The following is a 26,831-nucleotide window of genomic DNA, read 5'->3' as shown; positions in this document are numbered from 1 at the left end:
TCTTTTCCTGTGACTATAAGCACTGGTGTTGGCAACACCTTAGGGAGGGAAGGTGGGGGGGGGGGTCTTTGTTTAGTTTTTTTTTTAGATTTTCTAAATCTACACATTTTACAATGCAAAATATACAATTAACCCATTATTATTGGCATTACTGGCACAGCCTCCATACATCCATCACATGTCACTTTTTTGGGCATCCTGTCTCCTCAATCAACAGTACCGCCACTGATAGAACTAGGAAAGTGGATGCAATGTTGTGCATGTACACATTCAATACAACCCACTCCTATGTACTAACACAATGAGCTCTTGCAGATCACTAATATGTAAACTTGCGGCTCCAGACCACGGCCCGGAAAATATTCTGTACTGCCCCAAAGCATCTAAATATATGGAGTAAGATGTCCGTTGACAAGGTTGGTGCCCTCTTGATGCCAGATATGAGGGCGCCACATGCACCATTAGCACTGTTACAAAATATTACAACACACTATAGCGGTTCAAGATAGGTTGAGCACACATTGTGCTGTTGGCGTATATAATGCTTTTTTTTTTTTACACCTGTGCAAGCGCACACACTACTAGTTTCAAAATTAGTGCTCCGTACCCTCGCGCAGAGGTAATAACAGCGTAAATCGCCAAGAATGCAATTTGCATTCAACTTAACATGAGCCCCATAAAGTACAATAAGCAAAGCTCCTGATTGGCTACTAGAAAATCAGTGAAAATCAGATAAAACAGGGGTGCATGGGTGGTGTATGAGTGTATAGCTAGTTGGGACTGTGGTATGAGCACTCACTCTCATATATGCTGCATTGCAATTGTTTTGCTCTTCTGCTGTGTCAGTGCATTCTGTTGGGACTTTAGCATGATGAATATGGTGTAATTACAGTCATACCATGCCCCCCCTTCATGGTCACAGCATTTGTTCCCGGCCCTGCTTCACCTGTTTTGACACCAAAATTAGCTCTCCCATACCTCCCAACATTTAGAATTCCAAAGTGGGATAAGATAAGCCCAGCCCCAAATGATAGATTTTTGTTAAAACTTACCCACTATTCTGTTACACCCCACCCCTTTCGCAGCCCACTAAACAGGATGTCCCGCCACATTCAGGACAATTAGGACAGAAGTGCGTTCTCCTACCATCTCATCTCAGAGTCATAATTATGCCATTTCACCAACTACACATAAAGACACCAATGTGAGTGACGTTTAGTAACACAACTTGTAAAAAAAATATAGCCACTTAAATCAGTTTTGGGTACTTGCAAAAATAAGGCTCAGTGACTCTAAACCAGCTTATCTTTAATGCTTTATTAGATTACATTTTGCATTCTTTACTGACATTACTTATAACCCTTTCACGCACCTGCTATAGCCTATAAATTGATTGAGCAACTTTCATTTCTGTATTACTTATAACCAGTCAGAATTAATGTTATCATTCTTAAGATGCCAATAAACCCTACAATATTATGCTCATACATAGGTCAAAGTTAAACAATACAACAGACAACTTGTAAAGCAAAGGTCAGCAGGTGAGAGCAGGGGGAGAATATGAAGTAGGAGAAGAAATGGGGTACGAATTAGGAGGGATGGTCAAGCATTTTAACACTGATATCCATCAGCATGGCCGGAGGGTAGAGAATTAAGACACATCACATCCCACCTCTGAATTAAAGGCAGAAACACTCACAGTTCTGCCCACTCTCAAACCGGTTCCCAAGAATCTTACATCCAACCCGTCTTCTCCAATTCCCACCCCACTGTCAAACCCAAGTGCAAGTTTGGCATTGACATGTCCTGCTGTACCAGAAACACTTAATACCTCGGCCTTGGCCATAGCCCCTAGTCCTGTCCCATTAGCTTTTACACCAGCCGACGCTCTGAGTGCCGTGGCACCAACACCAACTTTACCCACATCAATTTTTACTCTTCCAAGTTGAACCTGCAGAGGATCAGTGGAGGCAGACAGACTTGCTACTTCTGCTCCGACCTTGGCCTCCAGGGTCCCCAGACTGGCTCGTGCACTACCCGATACACTTATAATTTTGGATTCAAATCCAACCCCTTTCTTATGAACTTTTACCCTTCCAATCCCTGCCTCTGCTGTAACTCCAGCTTCAGGCAACACAATCTCAGGATTAGGGTAAAATCCATGGGCGTAAGCGTCGAAGTCAGTATAAGTATCATCTACAAGTTCATAATCGTCACCAGAGTCGGCGGAAGTCAGACCCAGCTCGTACTCCATCTGTGCTTCTTGTTTGGCGAGATTTAGGTTTCTTCCTTACAATGGACGTAATGTTATTTATAGAAGCAGGTCACTGTGATGATTGAGGACGTCCTCTTTTAGGATAATATCCAATTTCCTGCTAATTATGTCTTTTATCCTGTTGAAATAAGAAATACAAAATTATATTTTGTACTGTACTTACAAAAATTGATAATATACAGTAATCAGTGTCATAAACCTCTCACCTCCTAATACACAGATATCAGGATCTATAACTCACACCTCCTCCTAATATACAGACATCAGGACACAACTATCACCTCCTAATACACAGATATCAGGATCTATAACTCACACCTCCTCCTAATATACAGACATCAGGACACAACTATCACCTCCTAATACACAGACACAAGGTACACACTTTTTACTTTTCCATACATAAACCTCTCACCTACTAATACACAGAAATTATTATCACTATCATCAGTTATGTATATAGCGCCACTAATTCTGCAGCGCTGTACAGAGAACTCACTCACATCAGTCGCTGCCCCATTGGGGCTTACAGTCTAAATTCCCTAACTAACACATACACAGAGAGAGAGAGAGACTAGGGTCAATTTTGATAGCAGCCAATTAACCTACCAGTATGTTTTTGGAGTGTGAGAGGAAACCGGAGCACCCGGAGGAAACCCACGGAAACACAGGGAGAGCATGCAAACTCCACACAGATAAGGCCATGATCGGGAATCGAACTCATGACCCCAGTGCTGTGAGGCAGAAGTGTCAACCACTAAGCCACTGTGCTGCCCAGACATCCTCTTTTCCTTATGAAAAATAAAATAATTTTGCTTGTGTAACTTATTATGAAGTTAAGACAGCCCACATCCTAAGAATAAAGACAAAACAAGCCCGGTTCTTCTTTGGGCATAAGTCCATTTACGTGCCATATCTTGCGTGAAATAGCTCTGCCGGAACAGAACTTGCGCCAGTGAACGCAAATGCATGCAATCCATGTCCGAGTGCAAATGACGCAACTGCCTACAACTTGAAGGGCAGGACGGGGTTGAAAAGGGGCTTACGGACGTAGGCAATGTACAGTAAGGCCGTGCTAGCGCAGATGCCATTCTGGGTTTCAGTTAAGTACATGTTTCTTAGTCGTATAATTTGCACTAGCTACAGGGCAGGTGTATGTGCAGTGATGACTACACGGATGCATGACACTAGATAGCACAGAACATGTATTTGCAAGTAAAATGTTCTTATGCGTACTGCATTGTATGTACAGGACAATAAGCATAAGAACATTTCATGTAAAAAAAAAAGTATCAATAGTAGAGAAGTTCCCCGAGAACCGAGCCCAAATGAACTTCGCAGATCCGAGTACCGAGCCACTTTTGCGTGTCCTCTGAATTGATAACGAGGCAAAACGTCATTGTTACGTTGTCCGATCTCGGCTCTCTGAGCTTTGGATTCTATAAGTACCGCCTTCTGCGGCGATCCAGGGACCATTTCACAGGGGGACACAGAAGGGGTAGCACAGTCTCTAGAGCAGTTGGGCAGCATCTTAGGCAGAAAAGAAAGAGGAGGGGGTAGCAGTGTTCTTCAAAGTTTCCAGTGACATTCAGGAGAGGTCCATTGCTCCATTGCTAATTGTCATTGCTGAAATAGAAATAATAGGGCAGACAGGCTTGGTCTAAATCTGCAGTCACATTGTACTGTGTTATCAAAATAGATTCACAGCAGTACACAGAAGACCAGGAGCATCAAGCAGCTGCTAGCACTAGTCATGGTGATAGTAATCCCTCTACGTCATCTGGTAAAGCCTATGTAAAAGTGCAGTGTTTTTAAGTCAGGGTAGCAAATATGTAAAAAAAACAAAACAAGTTTTACCTTGGTAAAGAAAAAAGACCTGTAATCCAGGCAAAGTTATCTGCAGAAAAAAATAAAATTGTCATCATGCCATTTTACACACGCAGTGGCAGGAAAGAATGAGGCCTTCGCCTTTCTCTATGAGTGCTAGTTCTGCAACTGTCACTGAGGCATCTTCTTGTAAGGTCAGTCATGACCAAGCAAGACCTTGTCATTCAGACTCCAAAAGTGGTGTTCAAATACTTTTACGTGTAAAAGCCGAGCTGGAAGAAAACAGTAAGGCATTAGAGGAAAATGTATGTTCAGATTCAGAAAGGACACAAATCCCTGAGGAGAGACCATCCACGAGTGCTATGTGTAATCCTGACCTTTCTGGTAGTGTACCCATAAAAGGCCCTTTCTGCATTTCTGCAGATCTGTGCATGAGCAGCCCAAGTGTAGCCGGTTGAGGATGCCACTTTGGAATTGCAACAGGATGAGGGGGATATTTGTGTAGCTGACGAAGGCGCTAATGAGGATGTTGATGAGGATGATGTTGTTTGTGTAAGTCCTGCACCAGTGGAAGCCGTTCTTGCACGTGATAAGAAGAAGGCTATTGCCATGCCTGGACACAAGATCAAAAAATCCACCTCTTATGTGTGGATTTATTTTTACCCAAATCCTGACAGTTATCTAGCTATTTCTAGTGCTTGTAAAGCTGCAGTCAGTAGAGGTAGGGACCTTAACCATCTAGGAATCTCACCCATGTTACACCATTTGAAGCGAGTTCATGGCAAGCTGTTGGGAAAATTGGAAACTTATGCTAAAAAAATAAAAAGCAGTCCAGCATCAGCTAGGTCCCTACTCTCAGCTAGATCCCGACACCTGCAATCTACATCCACAACACCTTCCTCATCAATATCCTCAGTAGCGATCAGAGTTAGTCCTGCATCCAAGTTGCTAAAGCTAGATGACTCCTGCACTATCCTGGATTCCTCAGAAGAATTGTTGAGTGTTAGTCCCACTGCTGCTGCTGCTGCTGGGGGTGGATCTTCATCCCAGAAGCAGACCAGTAAGAAGATTACTAGTAGTTTACAACAATTGACTGTTAAACAATCCTTTGCAAGAGGAAGCAGGTATGAAAGCTGTCACCCAGTCGCAAAGTGGATCACAGACGCCATGGCGACTATGCTAGTATTAGATCTGCGTCCAATATCCACTATTGATGCAGCTGGTTTTAGACAGTTACTTGAGGTCTTCTGTCCCCGCTACCAAATTCTATCACAACACCATTTTACTAGAAAAGATATTCCTCACTTCTACCAGAAGATTAGTGAAAATGTAATTATTGGGCTACAAAATTCCATTCTACCCCACTGTACACTTAACCACAGATATGTGGACAAGTCGTCTCTCACCCAATCTGTGCTCCTTCAAGCGAGCACTTAAAACTCACCTGTTCCTTAAAGCCTACCAACCATCCACTTAACCTCTCACCTCTTCTGGTTCTCCCCTGCCCCCTTTCTCTCTCCCCGTTCCTTCACTGGCTCCCTTTTGTGCCTGACTTTGTTTACCCTCCCTTAGGATGTAAGCTCGAATGAGCAGGGCCCTCTTCCCTCCTGTCTCCATACCTGTTCTTCTGCTCCGTCTCTACTGTATCTGCCTGCCTGGAGTTTCTGAAGTACTGGTACTTTGTGTTTATTGTCCTGTACTGTTTTACCCTGTATAGTCTACTGTTTGTACCATGTACGGCGCTGCGGAAACCTTGTGGCTCCTAACAAATAAACGATAATAATAATAATAACTGGACAAACTAAAGATTATATGACTGACAGACCACTGGGTTGGTGATTTGCCTTCACCAGCAGTAGCAGCAGCAGCATGTACCCAAGTATGTCCCATTTTTCAGAGGCAGCTACTCCGTGTATCACCGGCGTCACTAAGAGGCACACAGCTGACAATCTATTACAACAACTACGATGTCATTCCAACATGGCTTATCCCGCTTGGACTCTCCTCAGGATGTTATTTCTGATAACGCCACCAATATCATGAGAGCATTACAGCTGGGTGAATTCCATCACATTCCCTGTTTTGTTCACACAATAAACTTGGTGGTGCAGAGCTTTTTAAAAAATTACAGGGGCATGCAGGAGATGCTGTCTGTGGCCCGTAAAAATATTTGGACATTTCCGGCATTCGGCAACAGCGTGTAGGAGATTGCAGCAAAAAAATAGTATTCAACTTAGCCCTTGATATCAATTGTGTATACATTTAGATTCTTTTTGCCTTTTATCATTGTCCTGTATATGTTTTTTTATATTTTATTATTTGTAAGTCGATTTTGGCCATTGCATTGTACCTTTGTTCTTTTACCTTGTTTTTTACCAGTTGTATTAGTTTGCTCCCTATAAATTTCTTCATATATTTGTCTGCAAAGTTGAATACTATTTTCTCTGGTTGAGTTGATAGACATAGATATCTATACATATATGTATATATGCTTTTTTGTTACTTGGCCTTCTTGCATCCACATACTGGTCACTCATATTGTGACTATTGATTACGTTTCTGGCTGTAGCATAGTCCACTATAGCTCTTCCGTTATCTCAAGGGTCAATGAGCAACTAATCATCAGAAATCTTTGTAGGCTCTTTTAGGGAGGGATACCCTAGGTTTAGTGCAGCGCTTGCAGCATTAGGGAGTAGAGCGCAACCATATATTTTGTTTGTTGTTTCAATATATGGGAAATAACAACATGCAAAAAGTAATGTACACCTGTTAATATCCGTTCAGATGGTATCTAAATTAGAGGACCCCCCCCCCAGGGTTTGGTTCTAAAACATTTGTGTTTTAGTTCTGCCCAAAAATGCTGAAAGGTTTTGGTTTTTTATTTCATAATAAACTGTGAAAGATAGGTAAAATTATGTGATTTTATGCTGTTTTTGCACCTACATTACTATTTATAGCATTAACATTCATTTGCAGTCTATTTTCTAATGATCGCTTCACAACAGTCTAAATTTTCACCAATTTTGGTACAAAGGCTGCAGTGAGCAGGCTGGCTAAAATTAGTGACAGAGCAGTGACACAAATACATGACAGTTTAATAGACGATACAATCCTTATGAACCATTGTGGCATAGCAGTGTGCATAAATTATCTACAATTATCTACATGCAGACACTGAATGCTGAATGACATTTGAGTTTTTCCAACAAATTGACACCGGTAGTAATAAGTGGTTATTAGACGGACAGTGGAATCAATAGACATTTCGACCTGTAGACAGACGAAGGTGGGCTGCACCTCGAAGAACAATGTTGAAAGACTACGCGCACGGTAATTTAACTTTACAGGGCATCCATAATTGACAGTCAAGGTACAAGCCAGAAGAAGAAATCATTAAAATGACAGCAGCATCATTAGCCATTAAAATAGACGAAGGTGGACTTTACCCATTATAAAAAAACTTGAAAGACTATGCGCACACAATAAATTTTAAACTAGAGGGCACTCAGGCAGTGAAGAGACAAGAGGAAAAAAAACAAGCCCGCGCTCGGTATATACCTTATTAAATATGGTACCAGCTGTACGGCAATATAAATGTCTATATATGTAAAACAAAAAGACAGTTGTTAGCGTTTATCCTTTACACTGCATATCTGTGTGTATCTAGCAATTTGAAAACATGAGGTATTGGTTCATATTTTGATCAAAACATTTAAGCCTGCATCCCAGCATCAAGGGAACCTCATTATATGCAGGTCCTACACTGACCTACAGGGCCTGATCAGCCAATAGGCTGACCAGGCTGCATCCTGGGCGCTGGAGCCTGAAGGGGCGCAGCGTCGCCGATATGTATTTTTTCTTCTTTTTTAAATGTTGCTGGGGCCGGAGTAATCAGGACCGCCCCTGGTCTAAAGGAGCGGTCCCGACTGTCAATATCACATGACAGCCAGTCTGGCAGTGATCGCTGCTAGCTGCCTGTCAGTGTGGCTACGGGGGCTTCTTACTCTGGTCACGCGCGATCAGGACTTCCACATCTCAGATGACCAGAGTAAGAATAGCCTGGGCCGTACTGACAGGCAGCTAGCAGCGATCGCTGCCAGACTGCCTGTCATACACGGCGCTGAAGAGAGGACTCCACAGCACGTAAGTCTGTTCTAATGTCTCGGGGGGAGGGGGGCAAGTGAGGTGGCTGGAGGGGGCAAGTGAGGTGACTAAAAGAAATTGCTGAGGGGGGCATTTAAAAAATAGAGTAGCTTTGGAGGGACATGATCTTTGCATTGTGCAACGATTATGAGGATGATCTCTGGACTCTAGGGTCACTAAAATACTGAATATTATCCAGTTGGGGCTGGTAAAGGATTGTATTCGTTTTATAGCTCTTTGACAACAATTTTCATATATTTTATTGCCTACATATGCCTGTGCTATGGGGCAGTTTTATCTGCCCATAATGGACTGTTGTGTTTGGACTAAAGGCCCTAATCATTCTGGGTTTGTTAACATTTTGCATTATAATACAATTGCTGCATGTTTTCAATACAGGACCTCGAATTTCCAGAATCCAGCTAGAAGACAACAAAGCTACAAGAACAAGCAGGAGAGAAGAACAAGACCTGGTAAGAGAGATTGCACAACCTGTCTAAATGTGAATGCTGGAGAATACTCCTGAATATTCATATTTAAGAGTTGTCCTAAACGCCTATATTGGGGGATTGGGGGGGCGCTACGGCTGAAATAGCCTAGGGCGGCCAAAACCCTTAATCAAGTCCTGCTGACCTATATGCTTTACACACCATTAAAATGCAGTTAAAATCAGATGAACTCACCTCCCAGATATAGGGGTTTACACCTAGCAAGCTATGACAATGAGCAGCTGTCCATCAAGCCTATTTAAGACACATTTGGGTGTGGCTCATAAGCCCCTGCAATCCATGAAAAAAAATAAAAGTTTGGTATTAGCTTCAAACACTTTGTATTTTAAAAGCAAGAAAAATATTTAGTATTTCTTTTATATATATATATATATATATATATATATTGTGGCAATGGGAGTGGTTTTCCACATGCCTCTCAGAGTGGAATTAGGTGTGGAGCTAACAGTCTGCAGGTAAAAGGCTGCAGACCAAGTCATACATGGGTGTAGCACTGTGCTTATGTTAAGTTATATACAGGTCTGAGACATGTGATAAAGTAAATGTAATATGTGATTTGCTTACATGCATTAACATGTTTGTGTCCACAGCTAGCATTTACCCTGCTACTGCTCCCATTCACTCTCTGTTATAAATTGTTTAAACTTAATAATTCTCAGGAAACATCAACCCTATATGGGTGATAGATATTATAGATGTGTGTGTATATGCGTGTGACGGCTAAACGATATGGCTGTAACTTAGAAGGACATTCACTTAACATATAGGTGACTGACCTATAATAACAAAACTAATCCACTTAATGATAAATGGAACAATACATTATCAGTATTACCAGCATATACTGCTAGATCAGAGAGCATATGCTAACTCTGTAGTCTGCTTAGTCCTTGGTATATTACCATATATGGATAGAACGGTCTAAACTTGTGGATTAACAGCTGGGTCTGAGCATATTAAAGTTTAACCCTCACTGGGCTTTACAAGATAATATGTATATGTACTGGATAGGTCAACAATAACGGACACATTTCAAATCTAGTCTTTATTGCATCAGTGGTATCAACAGTGATTAATTAACCACTCTAAAAGACCAAAGTGACAATACATTGTGTCATTTATAAATTAACTGCTTCAGAGTGAATTGAAGCAATGTAAAGGTCCTTATTGAACAACCGTCACCGCAATAATCAATTCACACCACATATATCTTTATTAATGAATGTTACCTCAGAATAACAAAACGTTTTCAATAAGAGAGTGACTAATAATATCATACATTGACAATTTATATACGTTGGTATAAAGTAGCAGGGCATAGCAAATTTTGCTATTTTAACTCACAATTATAGTCACAATTATTTTAATATTTCGCTATCTGAACTAGGAGGGATTATTTTAATGTATATTAATAAAGACATAGATATTTTAGTAACTATGATCGCTGAGTGCCTCCAATTACACAATTCTTCCCTATCCTTCTCCTTTTTGTGTCCACAGCTAGCAGCAGAGCTGATAGGGGTGGCTGTACTGAATAGGCGTTACAGAGCACCTGAGGAGACTTCCTTTAAAGACAAGGTGGGAGTGTCACCTGTCAGTCATCCAAGCCTGTGGGAGGAGACCTGGGTATTTAACCTTGAGTTGTGCTCTTGTCAGATGTGACTGACGCTGAACTAGTTGGCCAGTCAGTAGTGAGCTGGGCTGTGTCTAGTTAGCTGTAGGGTCACCAGGAGGTGCAAGCAAAAGGGAATGCTTGGTGGTGTCATCCTGACAGAAGAAGTGTTATTTATTGTGATGCCAACAATAAATATATTTTGATTTAAAACAAGAAGTTTTCGTGTTGCTGGTATCTGCTGGGTGTACTTGCAACAGAAGGTGACAAAAGTGTCATGAGAAGGTTGCGGCTTTGTTACCACACACACACACACACACACACACACACACACACACACACGCACACGCACACGCACACGCACACGCACACGCACGCACACACGCGCGCGCGCGCTATGCTATTATCAACCAGTAGCCACTACTCAGTCTAAACTCCCTCACATCATATTACTGATAAGCAGCACACATTTCTAGCAGACTGATCTCTACATAAATAAACTACAGTAAAACAAGAGCTTGTTTGCTATCTAAATCTGCCTATTTCACCCTGTCTAACCCTCTCTAAATGCTATTTTCAGAGCAGAGCTCTGCAGCCAACTATCTCCCTACACGCTGTCTATTTGAAAAGGGCAGATGAGAACAGGAGGGAGAATTATAATAGAAAAGATATTGATCAAAACTCGACATTTTGCCGGCCATGACATTTTTCTTTGTTTTGAGATCCGAAATAGGCGTGCTAAACCGAGGCAGCTCACGGACCACACCTGATCCCCAAAACTCGGGTCTGTCGGATTAAAGTTCCCTCATCTCTAATCTACATCATGGATAGCACACACACGTGGCAAATGGAGGTTTACTTTATACATGAAACATGGCATTATCTCACCTTCCTCACACAGCACCTAGTTCTACAAACATCCAGGCACCAAGATTAGAAATCTGGTAATATCATTAGGACACTTCATAAGCCTGCAATATACAAGGCATATCTCTGTATACTGTTCCTTAAACTGTAATATTCCTTCATCACAATGTAAGTCGGTGTACATGCAGCAAAGTCAATATATTCACAGATACATCCAGGGCCTGATTTCTAAAGGAGAGCAAAGCAAAAAAAAAGGAGTAAATTTGCTCCCGAACAAACCATGTTACAATGCAAGGGGTGCAAATTAGTTTATTATTTTGCACATAGGGAAAATACTGGTTGCTTTTGATGTAGCGCACAAAAACTTGATAACTTTATTTTTGCACTGAAATATAAAGTTGATCTAGGACATGCCCTACCCAACTATAAACCTGTCCCCACATTTTAAATTTACCTCCCCCTCCAATGCAACATGGTTTTCCCAAAGGTGCAAAGTTACTCCTTCTTTTTTTTTTTTGCTTTACTTTAAATTAATGAATCAGGCCCATAACCTTCACCAAAACAATATCATTATTTTTTTCTCCTCTTCTGTGTAAACGGCCATTTTTTAAAGAAAAATAAACACTAAGACAGACACACGCACTTAAAGTAGATCATTAATGTCGATGATAGATTACATGACACAAGGGAGTTGGTGAGGACTGTTAAACAGGTACAAAAGTGGTAGCAGGATTTCAAAGCATTTTGTTTTTTTTCGCTTCTAGCGTTTTGGTCTAAATGGCCGCACTCTGATAGAATAGTATAAATGTTTTCATATATTGCCCGCTAGCACCTCTAGTGTTTATTTTGATTTTCATAATAAAAACATGGTCATTTTGCACAGAAGAGAACTGGGACATCGTTTCGGTGAAAGTAAAGTTGACATATCCCTCTCGAGAGTCGATTGCGAGGTGAAGGGCTACAGACTTACCCACATAGAGTAGAGATCACCGTGTAGAGTTCACCGTGGCTTCACGCACACCACAAGATGCTGTGTGGCTGCTCAGTGTAGACTCTCAGCACTCGTGCTCTCCAACAAGACTAAATAAACCTTTCCTGTAAAAGGATCATTAGTAAACTTGGGAGAAGTCCAACTGAATACCAAGACTGTTTCACTTTCACATAGAAGAATCCCCCTACACACTCCTGTGAACCAGTAAAAGAGCAGCTCTTCTATCGCTACATAAAATGCGATGGCACAAATCCACTAATATATGAACAATCAGAGTCTCTATATTGGGTCGTGTATTTATGTGTTTCTAAATTGAGAGCTAACTTACCAGACGTTAGCCCAGTAACCTTCTTAAATCTTCTTCTCACCCATTGCCTCACAAGCAGCAACTCAAAAAAGTTGCTCAGTTTATAAGATCCCGACAGACAGGGAGGCTCGAGTCCGTCTTGGGGGTTGGACAATTTAGGTTCTTACTCTTCCTTGGGAGGCTCCGTATTATTTAATCTAACTGGCTTTCCCTCTCTTCTCAGATTTCCTCCCTGTGCTTCTCCTTTATATACTCACTCCTGGAAAAGGGGGTAGATTTATCAAACCTTCTAATCAGGAAAAGTGGACGTGTTGCCCAAAGCAACCAATCAGATTCTAGCTATGATTCATCTTGTACATTCTAGAACATGGTAGTTAGGATATGACTGGTTGCTATGGGTAACACCTCCTTTTTAGAAGATTTAGTAAACCTCCCCATCGGTCATAGCTTGGTTGTTATAAAAGCTGCATTAGTAAACAGAGGATTGTTTGGGTTACAATGACTCCGACTATTTAAGTAGTAGATTCTTGTGGGTTTCTTTTCTAATTATTTTTTTCTTTACAATTTTTTTTTAAAATAACTTCTGCCCCCTCGGTTCACTTACCCGATTCTGCCGCAGCTGCTGCTCACAGCCGCCGTTCTTCTCCACGGGGAGCAAGCGGCCGCTCCTCCAGGCCGACGGCCCGTACAGAGGCGGATGGTTACCCTTACGCCCAGCGAGCATGTCATGCTGTTGCGGTCCGGGAATCTGGGACACCCCTCGAAAAGACGCCAGGTATGTATATAATAGAGATGCTCAGGCTCGGTTCCCCGAGAACCGAACACACCCGAATTTAGCAGATCCGATTACCAAGCTGAACTTTTTCGGAATTGAAAACAAGGCAAAACGTCATTGTTACGTTGTCGGATCTCGGACCTTGTGAGTTTTGGATTCTATAAGTACCGCCCTCCACGGCGATCTAGCGCCATTTCACAGAGGGACATAGAAGGGGTAGCCCAGTCTGTAGAGCAGTTGGGCATTGTCATAGGTAGAAAAGAAAGAGGAGGCGTAGCAGTAATCTTCAAAGTTTACAGTGAAATTCAGGAGAGCCCCATTGCTAATTATCATTGCTGAAAAAATACAAATACTAGTGCTGGCAGGCTTAGTCTTCTAAATCTGCAGTCCCATAATGTACAGTGTTATATAGGTAACACACAAAGAGGAGAGCTCCATTGATATTTGTCATTGCGGAAATACAAATACTAGGGCTGGCAGGCTTGGTCTTCTGAATGTGCAGTCACATTGTACGTTGTTATATAGGTTACACACAAAGAGGAGAGCTCCATTGCTAATTGTACCACTTTTCTTTTCTCCCACTGCTGTGTGCCAATGTGTCCTAGATGTGCTAGGAACTGCCGTGTGTTTGTGTCATTGCTCTGTGGCTTACCATCCTGCCAGGTTGCTGCAGTATTTGTCCGCAAGTGTATGAAAATAATATTGTGACCTGTGAAGTCGTCAAAATTGACTGCAAATGACTTCAAATGAGTGTTATTGAGGTTTAAAATAGTGTAGGAACAAAAAAAGAGCAAAATTAGGTGATATTAGCAATTGTTCTAAAAAAATACAAAACCAAAACTAAAATACACAAGGGCGGTTTTGCCAAAACCAAAACGCAAAGTTAATCCAGATCCAAAACCAAAACCAGAACACGGGGGTCAGTGAACATCTCTAGTATATAACCAAGGGGCTTTCCCATACTGTCAGTGAGAAAGCCCCTAGGTTATAAATATACCTCCTGTCTTTCATACCTCACTACGCAATGCTTGTCCCTCCACATCAGAACATAGTATTCAGCGTCTTACATGCTTTGATATTTTTGAGGAATCAAGCCTTCAGGATTAAATGCTTACAAGACTGGGTCCCTTACAGATGCAGAATACAGATGTAGGTAAGAATATTTGGGCTTCTTTTCATTTTTAATAAAATAATGTGGTTTATTTAAAATTATATTTTGTGGCACTGCAAGGTTCAGCATGCCCTGGCATGCATGGGTATGCTGATGCTTCCAGTACCACAAACACCAGCATGCCCAGACTGTTAATGGCAGCCTGGGACCTGTAGTTCCACAAAGTAAAACTGTGATTTATCTGCGATTAGCTGGTATTAACCATTTATTTTCCCACATCCACTGCCCAGGAGTGTGGGAAGAGCCCTAGTGCTTTCAGCACGGAGTTGGATACCCCCAACTCCGTACTGAAAGTAGGAAGCCCGCATTTGATTTTTTTTAGTGGGCCTTACTCCCTAAGGAATCCAGCCCAGTGCTGACCAGCCTGGGGCTGGTTTGTCAATATAGAAGGGGGACCTCACACTGCGGGTTTCCCTGCTATAGTGCCAATAGCCCCGGCTGGCTTGCCTAGTGCTGGTTAGAGTAAAGGGGAAACTCCGCACTTTTTTCCCACGCTTTTTCTACTAGTAGCACTAGGCTGGCAGCACAAGGGTTAATAGGGATCATAGGGGGGACCCTACGCTGTTTGTTTTTGGGGGAGTTTTAATCTGTCTTTAACCACTGTTTGGTGCCATGGGACAAGGCGCACATTTAGAGTAGAACCCAGGCAGGTGCGGGAGTTACAGCTGAAATTAGCTCGCTGGAAGTTGACTTGGACGTTCCCTGCACGGGAACACTCCTTACTGTACATTGATTACATTAATCCGCCCAATCCCCACCTGGTTCTCTCCCATAAATCGTAGACTGTAGTGAGCCTTCTCTTCCACCTGTTCTGCCCATGGGTAGAACAAATTTGCGGAGCATATGCTCAATAAAGCCACTTACGTCCCGTAATGACTCAGGCCCACTATCCGACCTGACGTGGATACATTCAGACTTGCTCTTCTGCTTCCGATATATTTCCCCGGAGGATATGCCTTTTCCAGAAGGGAGTGTGGTGGAAAAGGCGTGTAGGAAAGCAAGTTCTGTTGTGACCAGGTTTGTAAGCTCTTTTGGTGGCTCGCGAATGGAGCATCCTTCTTTTAAATTCCATTTTGCTTGCCTTTATAGGTCGGATAAAGTTGACTTGACAGAAGACTGTGTGGGTTTGTACATCAGGAGGATTTATCGGGCAGCACAGTGGCTCAGTGGTTGGCACTTCTGCCTTACAGCACTGGGGTCATGAGTTCAATTCCCGACCATGGCCCTATCTGTGAGGGGTTTCTATGTTCTCCCTGTGTTTGCGTGGGTTTCCTCCGGGTGCTCCAGTTTCCTTCCACACTCCAAAAACATACTAGTAGGTTAATTGGCTGCTAACAAATTGACCCTAGTCTGTGTGTCTGTGTGTGTATGTTAGGGAATTTAGACTGTAAGCCCCAATGGGGCAGGGACTGATGTGAGTGAGTTCTCTGTACAGCGCTGTGGAATTAGTGGTGCTATATAAATAAATGGTGATGGGAGTTAACCGAGAGTAGGTTTCGATATGGTGGCGGGCCTTGGTTCCTGAGTGAACCAGGCAAGGCTGGATAACATTGGGCATTAGTTTTATATATGTATTGGCTGAACTCGATTCTCTTAGTAGAGTTGGCTTTGGTCTCGGTACAGGCTCCACCCTAGTCGATGGGCTTGTCGGTTGCATTCCGTCAGCCCAGAAGGGACGCTGGTTCTCAGATGCTTGGGGTAAGGGATACCCAAAGACTGAGGATAAGGGTGCACTAGGGTGAAATGGTTACCCATGTATTGATAACGAGAGGGTAAATTACCCTCACTATGATTTTAGGAGCATTGGTCCTAGCCGAACTGCTTATTGTTTTCTCTTCCACCATACACTGTTTTGTTTTAATAAACTCCTTTATTTGCTAAAGTGATGTCAATAATTATTAGTAGAGTGGTAAGAGGGGGGGGGGGGCCTAAAGAGAGGACTGTTTACATGTTAACATCAACCGTAAAGTAAGACACCTGGATCTAATACTTCACCATAATCTGAAACAATTTTGCCGTCAGTAGATTGAAACTCTATTTATTAGCCTGACAAATGAATGTGAAAATAATCGTCTATTTTAGGCAGCCCTTCTGAGGATTACTTGATCAATTGTGAAGGACGTTTTGAGAAAGCCTGGTAATCATTTTACAATGTGCGTGTGTGCAGAAACCCTTCTCCCAGCTCCCACAAGTCATAACGAAACAGAAAGTTTACAGAGGAAAGTTCACTCCCAAACTTCTTTGCACAAACACAGGAAGTGCAGAAGGCAAGACGTATGGTCAGATACAGTATCACTAAGCCGTGTTTGTTATGCTGTTGACTTTGGTCGCTGAGCAACGTGGCGTGTCACCCTTCAGTGGATGATTGACCTGGTAGTTGTATTAGGCCTATCTATAGCTAAACAGAGGCTCATCTGCTCAGAGGAGGCCTCATACAGAGCTGTCTGCCAGGCACAGGAAGTCTGCCTTCTGTCACTGTGACATAACTGCTGCTGAAACGCGTGGAGTAGAAGCTGTTTATACAAGAGGCCTATAAAATGAACAGCTGGCTGAAGCCAAACCAAAATCTCTTGTAGTATAAACACAGCACACTGAATATCAGCAATGCGCGTTCCTAGAGAAATGATTATGGGTCTCAGTCATTAAGGAATTTGCTTCTGGACAAAGCATTTTACAATGCAAGTTAATTAAAGTTGATTTAGGACATGTCCTACCCCAACTATAAATCTGTCCCCACATTTTAAATGTACCTCCCCCTCAAATGCAACATAGTTTTGTCAAGGCACAAATTTACTCCTTTTTATTTTGCTTTCCTTTCCTTAAGGAATCAGGCCCTATGTCTTTTTTCAGGCAATGTATAGTAAGGTTCGAAACTTTTTTTTTCTCTTTAGCTTGTGTTTTTTAGCCATATATTTATATTTTTTAGCTAGGGCAGGTGTAAGTGCTGACTGATAGTGATGACTGGCACGGCGGTGTCCTTGCATTAAAAACTACTTATATGCGTGTCACTAGATAGCACACATGTGTATACAAGACAGACTGTGAAAATGCATTTTTTTTATTATATTGCACATATGCATGTGCATCTCTTACAGTCCGTTCTGTCTGTCTACATACGGCACGTAACGTTTAGGCACAGCTTACTTGCACCCAGATTCGAACTGAAGCGCATCGCAAGATCCGTGCGGATTTGGATACAGGCAGAATTACACTAAAGTTCTGTGCTGTGTTTTAAAACGCGAGTTGCGTTCCGACATGAATCTCTATAGGAATCCTCAGGCCTCAAATGTTTCTGTGTGACCCTGTTATAATGTAGATGTATGTTGTAGCTCATATTCCTGGGGCTCACTATATATAAGGTGGCATAACTTGGCAGCAGTGGGGCGTGACGCTTAACTCAGGGTAGGATATAAGCCCAACATTGCTTGTACTATACCCAGTTATTATACCAGCTTTACTCGCTCTTTCCCCGGTCTATATAATATAGGTGCCGGGAATAAGTCAATTTGGGCAGTATTATAGCAGTTATATTGTTTGAGGCGCACGTGTTTGTAATGTATTGGGTTTAGCTTCAGAGGGGGTTTAGGACATGGGGCACCTTGGCCAGACAGCGGTTAAGTTAAGAAAGAGATGTATAAGATTTGTGGAAGTGGCGTTGTTGAGTTTTACATTCACCTGTGTATAATTAGTAAGTATCACCTTTTATTTCTTGGTCCAGGCCTTCTGGCTGGACCAGAGCATTCTTTATACCCACCGGCCACTAGGCTGGGGCCTTCTGGCTGGACCAGAGCATTCTTTATACCCACCGGCCACTAGGCTGGGGCCTTCTGGCTGGACCAGAGCATTCTTTATACCCACCGGCCACTAGGCTGGGGCCTTCTGGCTGGACCAGAGCATTCTTTATACCCACCGGCCACTAGGCTGGGGCCTTCTGGCTGGACCAGAGCATTCTTTATACCCACCGGCCACTAGGCTGGGGCCTTCTGGCTGGACCAGAGCATTCTTTATACCCACCGGTCACTAGGCTGGGGCCTTCTGGCTGGACCAGAGCATTCTTTATACCCACCGGCCACTAGGCTGGGGCCTTCTGGCTGGACCAGAGCATTCTTTATACCCACCGGCCACTAGGCTGGGGCCTTCTGGCTGGACCAGAGCATTCTTTATACCCACCGGCCACTAGGCTGGGGCCTTCAGGCATTTATTTATTTATATCACTAAGCATTTTTTTCATGTTTGTTGTGTGGCTTGTTTTTTTTTTTAGGTGTTTGGATATAGACCCTTATGGGCGACCAGGGTCTGATTAAGGATTCTGGCCGCCACAGGCTACTATACTCGTAGCGTCCGCTCGCCTGGCTAATATGCGGTAGGCAAAAACAAACTTGTCCTTCCTTCACCCCCCTCCTACCAATGTTAATGTTCCTGTGTTTTCGACACTCAGTTTTACTTTTTAAAAAGGTCACAGCAACCTTTGTCACTCAAATTGTTTTTATTAAAATTAGAACAGAGGCACGATCGAGCGCCTGTCGCCATTCTTGTCTCTCCTACTTGCTTATCCTGAAGCTCCCACCCAAGGATGACTCATCGTCTTCAGCCTTTACCGTGAGAATACGTCAAGATTAAAACTTAACTACATTTTTCTTTCATGTTTTATTTTTACTTTGGAGAACAAATGTTCTCTCGTATTTTAAAATTAAGTTCAGTGAATAGTTTACAGTCACAATATTGCACCTCTGAAGATTTTGCGCCCCCCCCAATAGCTTTCTGCACTAGGCTGCAGCCTAGTCAGCCTATTGGATAATCATACCCTGGTGACGAGCCACCATTGGCTCATCCCACGGGTTAAAATGTCACAGATGCCTACTACTTATTGTGCCGATTGTCAATACCGACAATTAGGGACTGTGCGTTAAAGCACAATGAGCAATTAAAATTGAGAAAACGGACGTTAAATGGTCATTGCAGGATGCATCAAGGGCTTATTGCAGGAGAAATTATAGATTTCTCTTGACGTAGCCCACTTTACGTTTGTATTCAAACCTTCTAAAAACGAAAAGTGGAGATGTTGCCCGTAGCAACCAATCAGATTCTACCTATAATTTATCTACTACATTCTAGAACATGAAGCTAGAATCTGATTGGTTGCTATGGGCAACACATCCACTATACTGTAGATATACAATATATTATTATTTTCCCCAATTACATGCCTAATGGCTGATACCCCCTTTCTTGCTGCCCACCCCCCTTTTTCTTGAAATAAAGACATGAGATTTGTTTGGTGAAAAAGAATTCACAGCTTTATTTTATAATCCATCTTATGAAAAGTGTCAAAGAAAACAGCATCCATCAGTTCCAGCTATAACCGTAATTATCACAACCAATAAAAGGGGCCCTCAATGCCCCCTGGCACCTCCAGGCTTGGGGATCACACCCCCCTTTACCCTGGCTTTATACAAGACCGACCATAATGTTGGTATCGAGCATTTCAAACGTCCTTTCAAAGGGGGGATCCCCACGGCAGATGTGGAGCAAACAAGAGAAGATCTATGTGACACCTGGTTATTCCCACACGTATTTGGGTATTGATAAGTACAGGTACAATGGATTTGGGATTTATTAGAGTATTGAATTAAATAAAAATTGGGAGATGTGAAGTTATAGACAATTTGTATTACGGAAAATAATACTTTGCGTGAGGCTAAGTAAGATGTAAAATAAATATAGGCAAATCAAGCAACGTTAATATGTATGAGGGGGGCTAGACCAGCGCCAGCTTAAACCAATGAGACTAATACTCAATAGATGTCCAGTTTTATCATTCAGCCGTAAGGGGATTTCCAACGTTAATCACATTATCATGATCCCACGGTGCAATAGACTGATACAATGTATCAATGTAGCTCATTAATTGTGGATATACCCCACCTATACAGAATGTGTTCCCCTACCCTGAGGGTATGAGGGCACAGTGACTGTAAGATCCATTTATAAGACCACTGTCAGGTTTATCAATTCTTACTGATTCCATCCACCGTGAGTCTACAGGGCTCGTACATTGTTGGATCAAACTAATTTCTCCATCTCAAATAAAAATTATCTACTACAGAATTATTTCCTGTATATTTAACATCTAAACAGGAACTACACCCCTGAAATTAGGTTTAGTATTATTTTCTTTAAAAATCCCCTCACCAATATCTCTCTACAAGTCACTTTCCATACAGATCTGGTATATTATTCCACCGTAATCAGCACGTGACAATAGGGGGTTATAATGAACATATAGCTCAGTGTGTGACCTGTGCGTATAGACATGGATAGGCATTAATGACAGTTGTATTTGTTACATTTATTTTAAAAATGAAAAGGTTATCTGCAACATACATTTCTGGTTCCACACTAATGTATCTATTCAGTTGTTCAATGGGACAACCTTTCTCAGAAATATGGCAACAATCAGCGAGCAAAGTATAGATGATTTCAGTTATAAGTCAAAGCTCCTCTGACAGCCAAGAAAACATAAGACATTGTAGCTCACTATCTATTACCACACTTTTTTTAAGCTTTATTTAAAAATAAAATGCTTGCTAAAACTGACATCCATTCATTTTGACCCCTGATAATGTAGTGTGATATCACAATCACTCAGATTCTGGTCATTGTGACATCATACACTGTCACGGTGAGTTACGGATCATTTAGTTCTTGATCGTTGATCTTGGAGTCAGACTTCACTTTCAGTGGCTGGAAGATAATCATGGAGGACGTGAGAGTTGACGTATTTACCAGCATGACAAGCGCAAAGTTACTGGGGATCACCAGACCATCAGAAGTTTGGGTCGACATAGACCTTAATGATGATGATGGGGACATTGGTGGCAAGTGTGATGAGATGGAGGACGTGAGTGTAGACGTATTTACCAACATGACAAGCGCAGAGTTACTGGGGGTCACCAGACCATCAGAAGTTTGGGTCGACATAGACCTTAATGGTGATGATGGGGACAATGGTGACAAGTGTGATGAGATGGAGGGACGGGAGGAAGAGAGGAGCAGTAGACAGAGCGCCTGGTGGAGTCTGTGGGACATCATAAGTTCGGCAGTAAGACGCCTGGTGTCTATACTCTCCAGCTGCATCTGCTCCGGCACAGATACAGGTACAGTAATCAAACTCCATTGTAACATCTAACGTACAGTAACTCTGACTACATAATTAATATGATGTTTACTGGAAGTAGTGGGAGCTGCTAGATGTAATTATCCTCCTAGAGTAGTGTTAGACTATTATACTAATAGCTAATGTTTTATTACATACCACCCATCATTTGGGTAGGCGGCCTTGGGACAGGGGGCGTGGCTATGGCATGATGGGGGCATGGCAACATCACTAGCGCTTTTAGAGTTGTGACCACGCCCCCCCATCACTACGTGGCCACGCCCCCATCGTGTCATGGCCATGGCCGTACTGCATGCAACAGATCAGTATCTGATAAGGCGTTAAACGTCTTTACAAAGTTGTGACGTGGGAACAAAACTTTACCATCTATAAAATATTAGTAATTGAATTATATTAATACAGCAGAAGTGTGTTACGTCTGGGAATCTAATTCTGTCCTTATTGTGAAAGGGGCATTAACGACTATTTACTGCTCAGGTACAATGGGGATATTTATGAACACCGGTGCACAAGTCACTGGGCAGAACAACTACAGCAACTCACAGCAGCCAATCAGAGAGCTGCTCTCATTTTCCCAACTGTACTAGATAAATGACATCTAGAATGTAACTGGTTGCTATGGTTACAGTATGATTCTATGGCGCAGTTCCCTGTGCCCTGGTTATCATAGATGGGGGGTGAGGGGGGTGTCCATGTGTGGGTACAGCGACCACACAATCCAGCAGGAACACCCACATCTGGAAAAAAGACCGGGGGATAAATTTACTAAACTGCGGGTTTGAAACAGTGGAGATGTTGCCTATAGCAACCAATTAGATTCTAGCTGTCAGTTTGTAGAATGTAAATAAATGATAACTAGAATCTGATTGGTTGCTATAGGCAACATCTCCACTGTTTCAAACCTGCAGATTAGTAAATATACCCCCGGGTCAGCGAGAACCAGGGGAGTCCTGCGTGGGCTGTCACACTTCCCTCCTGACTGGGTTTTACTCATGAAATTGTAATACTGTATTGTCACAATAAGGGGGGGTCTGACTCAACTTAAATATGACTAGTGGTCCAAAAAATGTGCTAAGAAGCACAAAGTAAGGTGATAAATGCAGCACTCCAGTCCAAAAACAGTTCTAAAGTGAATTTTATTATTTAATCTTATTAAAAATTCTACATCTCATAATGTATTTGCTTGATTTTGCTCTACAGGTCCATTGACAGCTGAAATTGCTTAATAATTAAGAAAGGCAAGAAAAGACATGAAAAAGACTAAACTCATGAACGAACCCTTCAGTAGAGCCGGATATGATAGTGTCTGGTATTGTGATAAAGATTGTGACTTAGTCACAAATAATCCATTATTATTATGGTTACATTAAATAATTTATTCTTGTAGAATCTGAAATGATTGTCTTATTTTTCTATGTATATTTGGACCTATTATTTGTGTTTATCATTCAGTTACACACACATATAATACCCAGACATTTCCTGAGCGTGTCTTGTATTCTAGAGATATAACACAGTGATATGATACAGCCACGATTGAAAGGTTGTTATACGCTTGGGGCCTTTATGTAGCTGAAAAATTATATATAAACTTGGGTGTTGATCTACCTCTAGTATCTCGTTACGGGCCAGGGAAATATATATATATATATATAAATACAATTAAACTAAGCCCTAGAACATCAAGAACTAGTAAGTAATAGAAGGTTAATTTGTGCAACTACAAAGAAGGAATATATAGGAGAAAAGGAGCGTTGACCCAAGGTAAGAACCCATAAAACCTCGGAGGCCACCACTAATCAGATCTTGATCCAAGGAGAACATAGGAAACATCCCTTCATGTCCCTGCTAAAAACGCCGGGTGGAGGAGCCTTGGGTCGCCGCCATAGGGTGGAAAATCTAGAAAGAAAATGTAACAAGTACCTTTTTCATCTGGCCTGATGTACCTCTTGTATGTGTCAGCAACCTTACAGACCTTAAAACTGAGATAACAGCTCTCTCGCAGCGGACCACCGTACTAGAACATAAAGTGAAATTCAATCTCAAATTTAAGAATGAAGCCTCTCACAACCTCAATTATCAACAGCGGGAAAATTATTTTCTGAAGGACAAACTGGAGGACTTGGAAAACCGCGAGCACCACAACAACCTTTTGGCTTTGCAATGTGCTCAAAACTTTGGGTCACTGGGGACAAGAAGGTCGCACTTACCTATGACCTGAGACTTTTCAATGAGACGTTTCGGATTTATAATTTATTATATATCTAACAACCCGATCTCTTCTCAGAGTGCTGACCATTCAGTGATCCCGTGTTTTTTTTACAGATGTGCCTTGCCTAAATTAACTCACAAGGATTGTCCCTTAATCAACACATAACCGAGGCGGAAATCACCCTCACTCTTAAAACCCAAAATCCTTATAAGGACGGTCTTACCACAAAGTGTTTGCAAAGGAGCTACTCCCCCACCTGTCTCAGGTTTTTAATATTATTCTCCAAGGGAGAACATTTCAGCAAGAATCTCCTTGATACACTATTATAGTCATCACTAAACCGAATAGACCTATCTCACTTTTAAACACTGATGTTAATCTCTTCCCAAAAGTGCTATCCAACCATCGCAACATATATCTGACCGATTTGATTAATCCTTATCAAGTGGGTTTTGTTCCCACTGGACAATCCCCGGATAACATCAGGAGAATGATTAACCTATGTATGTAGTTGTAGCTTCTTTTGCCATAAAGAACACACTGTATGGGCAGCATGGTGGCTCAGTGGTTAGCACTTCTGCCTTACAGCACTGGGGTCATGAGTTCAATTCCCGACCATTGCCTTACCTGTGAGGAGTTTGTATGTTCTCCCCGTTTTTGCGTAGGTTTCCTCCGGGCGCTCCGGTTTCCTCCCACACTCCAAAAAAACATACTGGTAGGTTAATTGGCTGCTATCAAATTGACCCTAGTCTCTTGGTCTGTCTGTGTGTGTATGTTAGGGAATTTAGACTGTAAGCTCCAATGGGGCAGGGACTGATGGGAGTGAGTTCTCTGTACAGCGCTGCGGAATCAATGGCGCTATATAAATAAATGGTGATGATGATTATGATACTGTACTATGAACTCACACATTAATTAAGAATATCCTCATTTGCAATGTACACATAGCAAGGGTTAGCTGTCACACAGTACTGTGCTTTGTTACATAAATAATGATATGTTATACGCTGTCAGACAAATAGAAAGGATAGCACTTCTGCTGGGGGTAAAAATTATTATAAAAAAATAGTTTATTTCAACATTTGGTTTTTATTACTATTATTTCGGTTTATTCCTAAAGCACAACAACATTCTGCAGCGTCGTAGAGTGGAGAAGTATGTACTGTACATAAAACATAGTTGAACAGCAAGAAACATTCTGAATGAACTAAATAATAAAATACTGTACAAACTTTATACACAATGCAGGACATAAATAAAATAATACAAGGAAGTATATTTTGATGAAATGGGAATGAACAAGAAGACAGGAGGAAAGAGGGTCCAGCTTACAATTGAATATTCATCCGATAAGGCTAAGAAAAGAGTGGGGTATCAGGGGCAAATGCAGGATTTGTAGAGGGGGGTTTCAACACCATGCCGCCAGTGGGCGTGGCTATAATTTTATACAGTGCTTGGCTGCTCTCCAACTCTTCCTATCCCCATAATATACATGGGCAATGCTGCGTGCACCTAACAGTCTCCCTTTTCAAGCTGAGCTATGTGAAGCGGGAGCAGTGTCCAGCCACCTCAATTATACAGTGTCCCAGGCTTGGAGGGGGGCTTCCAGGCACTAGGACACCCCCCCCCCACCAGTTGGAGAGTCATTAGGTGGTAAAATGGTAGACTTTGATGAAGTGGTGAAATTTTAAGGACTTTTTAATGCTTTGAAGGTTGGAATAGTATCTTATTCAACATTAGAGAGTGTTCCATATGTAGGAAGCTGGGCGGGGGAAATTTTTAAGATGGGATAGAAGATGATTATAGGTGGGGAGTTGAGGCAAAAGTCAGTTGCAGAACTGAGAGGGCAGGAGTGTATAAAGAGATGAAGGTGGCAGATAGGTTGTGGGATATGTTGGTGATGGTGAGGAATTTGATATGGATTTTGAAGGTTAAGGGGAGCCATTTAAGTGATTGGCACAGACGGGAGGCGGAAGAGAGTGAATGAGAATTTTGGTTGTGTCTGGTAAATTTGCAGAGGTGTAAGCGAAAGGATTGGGAGAGAGATTTTATTTGGGCAGTAAACGAGAAGGCATTGTCAAGCATGACAACAATGAAATAGACTTGAGGAATAGAGGAGAGTGTAGTCAACAGTGAGAGAATTTTTTGGGTGATGGAGACTCTGGATGGGGATGTGCTTAGTTTTAGAAATATTTAGGCTAAATAAATCCGAGACTGGGTTTTCTGTGAAGAGTCCATCTGTCTGTCCACGCGAGTTCTCTGGCCACCACATGGTGTCATTATGGAGTCTTTAATAATATCTTCAGATCCGGTCTCTCCATTCCTATCAGATCATCTTTTTGTTTCTGTGACCATCCAATGTCAATTAGTCTAGAGAAGAGAAAGAAATCACATTGGGATCGCCATGCACCACATGTAAATGTTAATGTACTGAGTAACGCACTTGATGCAAGAGACGGACAGATCAATTAGGCCAAGAATTTCAGATCTTGAGTACTAGCATATTAATTCACACATTGATCCCAATTCAGACAAAATGTGGCCTATTAATTAATATCCACTTTAGAATCAGACCAATCACAGTGCATGAAGCATTAATAAACGTCACATGTCCATAGCCTTATAAAAGGAGCGGACTGTCCATGACAGTCATTCTTCCAGTATTGTACTAGGGAAAAAGTTTATAGGTTCTTTCTGTGAATAATAGAAAAACATCCAGATAAACAGTCTCTTGACTTTCTTGATAAAGACCGTATTAACGGTTGAAACGCGTTGAAGCCTGGACTGATTTCTAAAAGGATCTCAACATTTCGCCGATAATTGAAAGTGAGATTGTATCCAGTGGATATATGATTTGCATCAAAATATTGGCTACAGGATAGGAGTATTTCTACATACCTGCTGCTTTTGAGATTATTTTATTCATTGTTGGATTTTATGTGCTTCTTTTGTTCTATGTCCAATG

General features: G+C 41.9%; 1 protein-coding gene and 1 long non-coding RNA gene across 3 annotated transcripts in view; both read right to left on the bottom strand.

Moving 5' to 3' along the window:
- Positions 1-1,297: 1,297 nt before the first annotated feature.
- LOC142109382 (uncharacterized) lies at positions 1,298-12,785 on the bottom strand. 2 transcript variants are annotated; one of them, XR_012680360.1, is made up of 4 exons: positions 12,553-12,785; positions 12,204-12,328; positions 8,929-9,024; positions 1,298-2,393 (listed from the first exon to the last, which is right to left on the bottom strand). It is a non-coding gene; the product is annotated as an uncharacterized LOC142109382 (long non-coding RNA). The 2 variants fall into 2 exon arrangements; XR_012680361.1 differs by lacking the exon at positions 8,929-9,024 and having other exon boundaries at positions 12,553-12,784.
- Positions 12,786-25,006: 12,221 nt separating this feature from the next.
- LOC142108566 (NACHT, LRR and PYD domains-containing protein 12-like) overlaps positions 25,007-26,831 on the bottom strand; it is a 154,417-nt gene continuing 152,592 nt past the window's right edge. The window contains exon 18 of the mRNA XM_075192331.1: positions 25,007-26,236. Within this exon, the coding sequence (XP_075048432.1) occupies positions 26,146-26,236 (91 nt within the window). The 3' untranslated portion in view covers positions 25,007-26,145. The remainder of the gene's footprint in view (positions 26,237-26,831) is intronic.

This window comes from Mixophyes fleayi, chromosome 12 (genome assembly GCF_038048845.1).
Source record: "Mixophyes fleayi isolate aMixFle1 chromosome 12, aMixFle1.hap1, whole genome shotgun sequence".
NCBI classification, from domain to species: domain Eukaryota; kingdom Metazoa; phylum Chordata; class Amphibia; order Anura; family Limnodynastidae; genus Mixophyes; species Mixophyes fleayi.
This window is presented reverse-complemented; position numbering and strand designations above follow the sequence as displayed.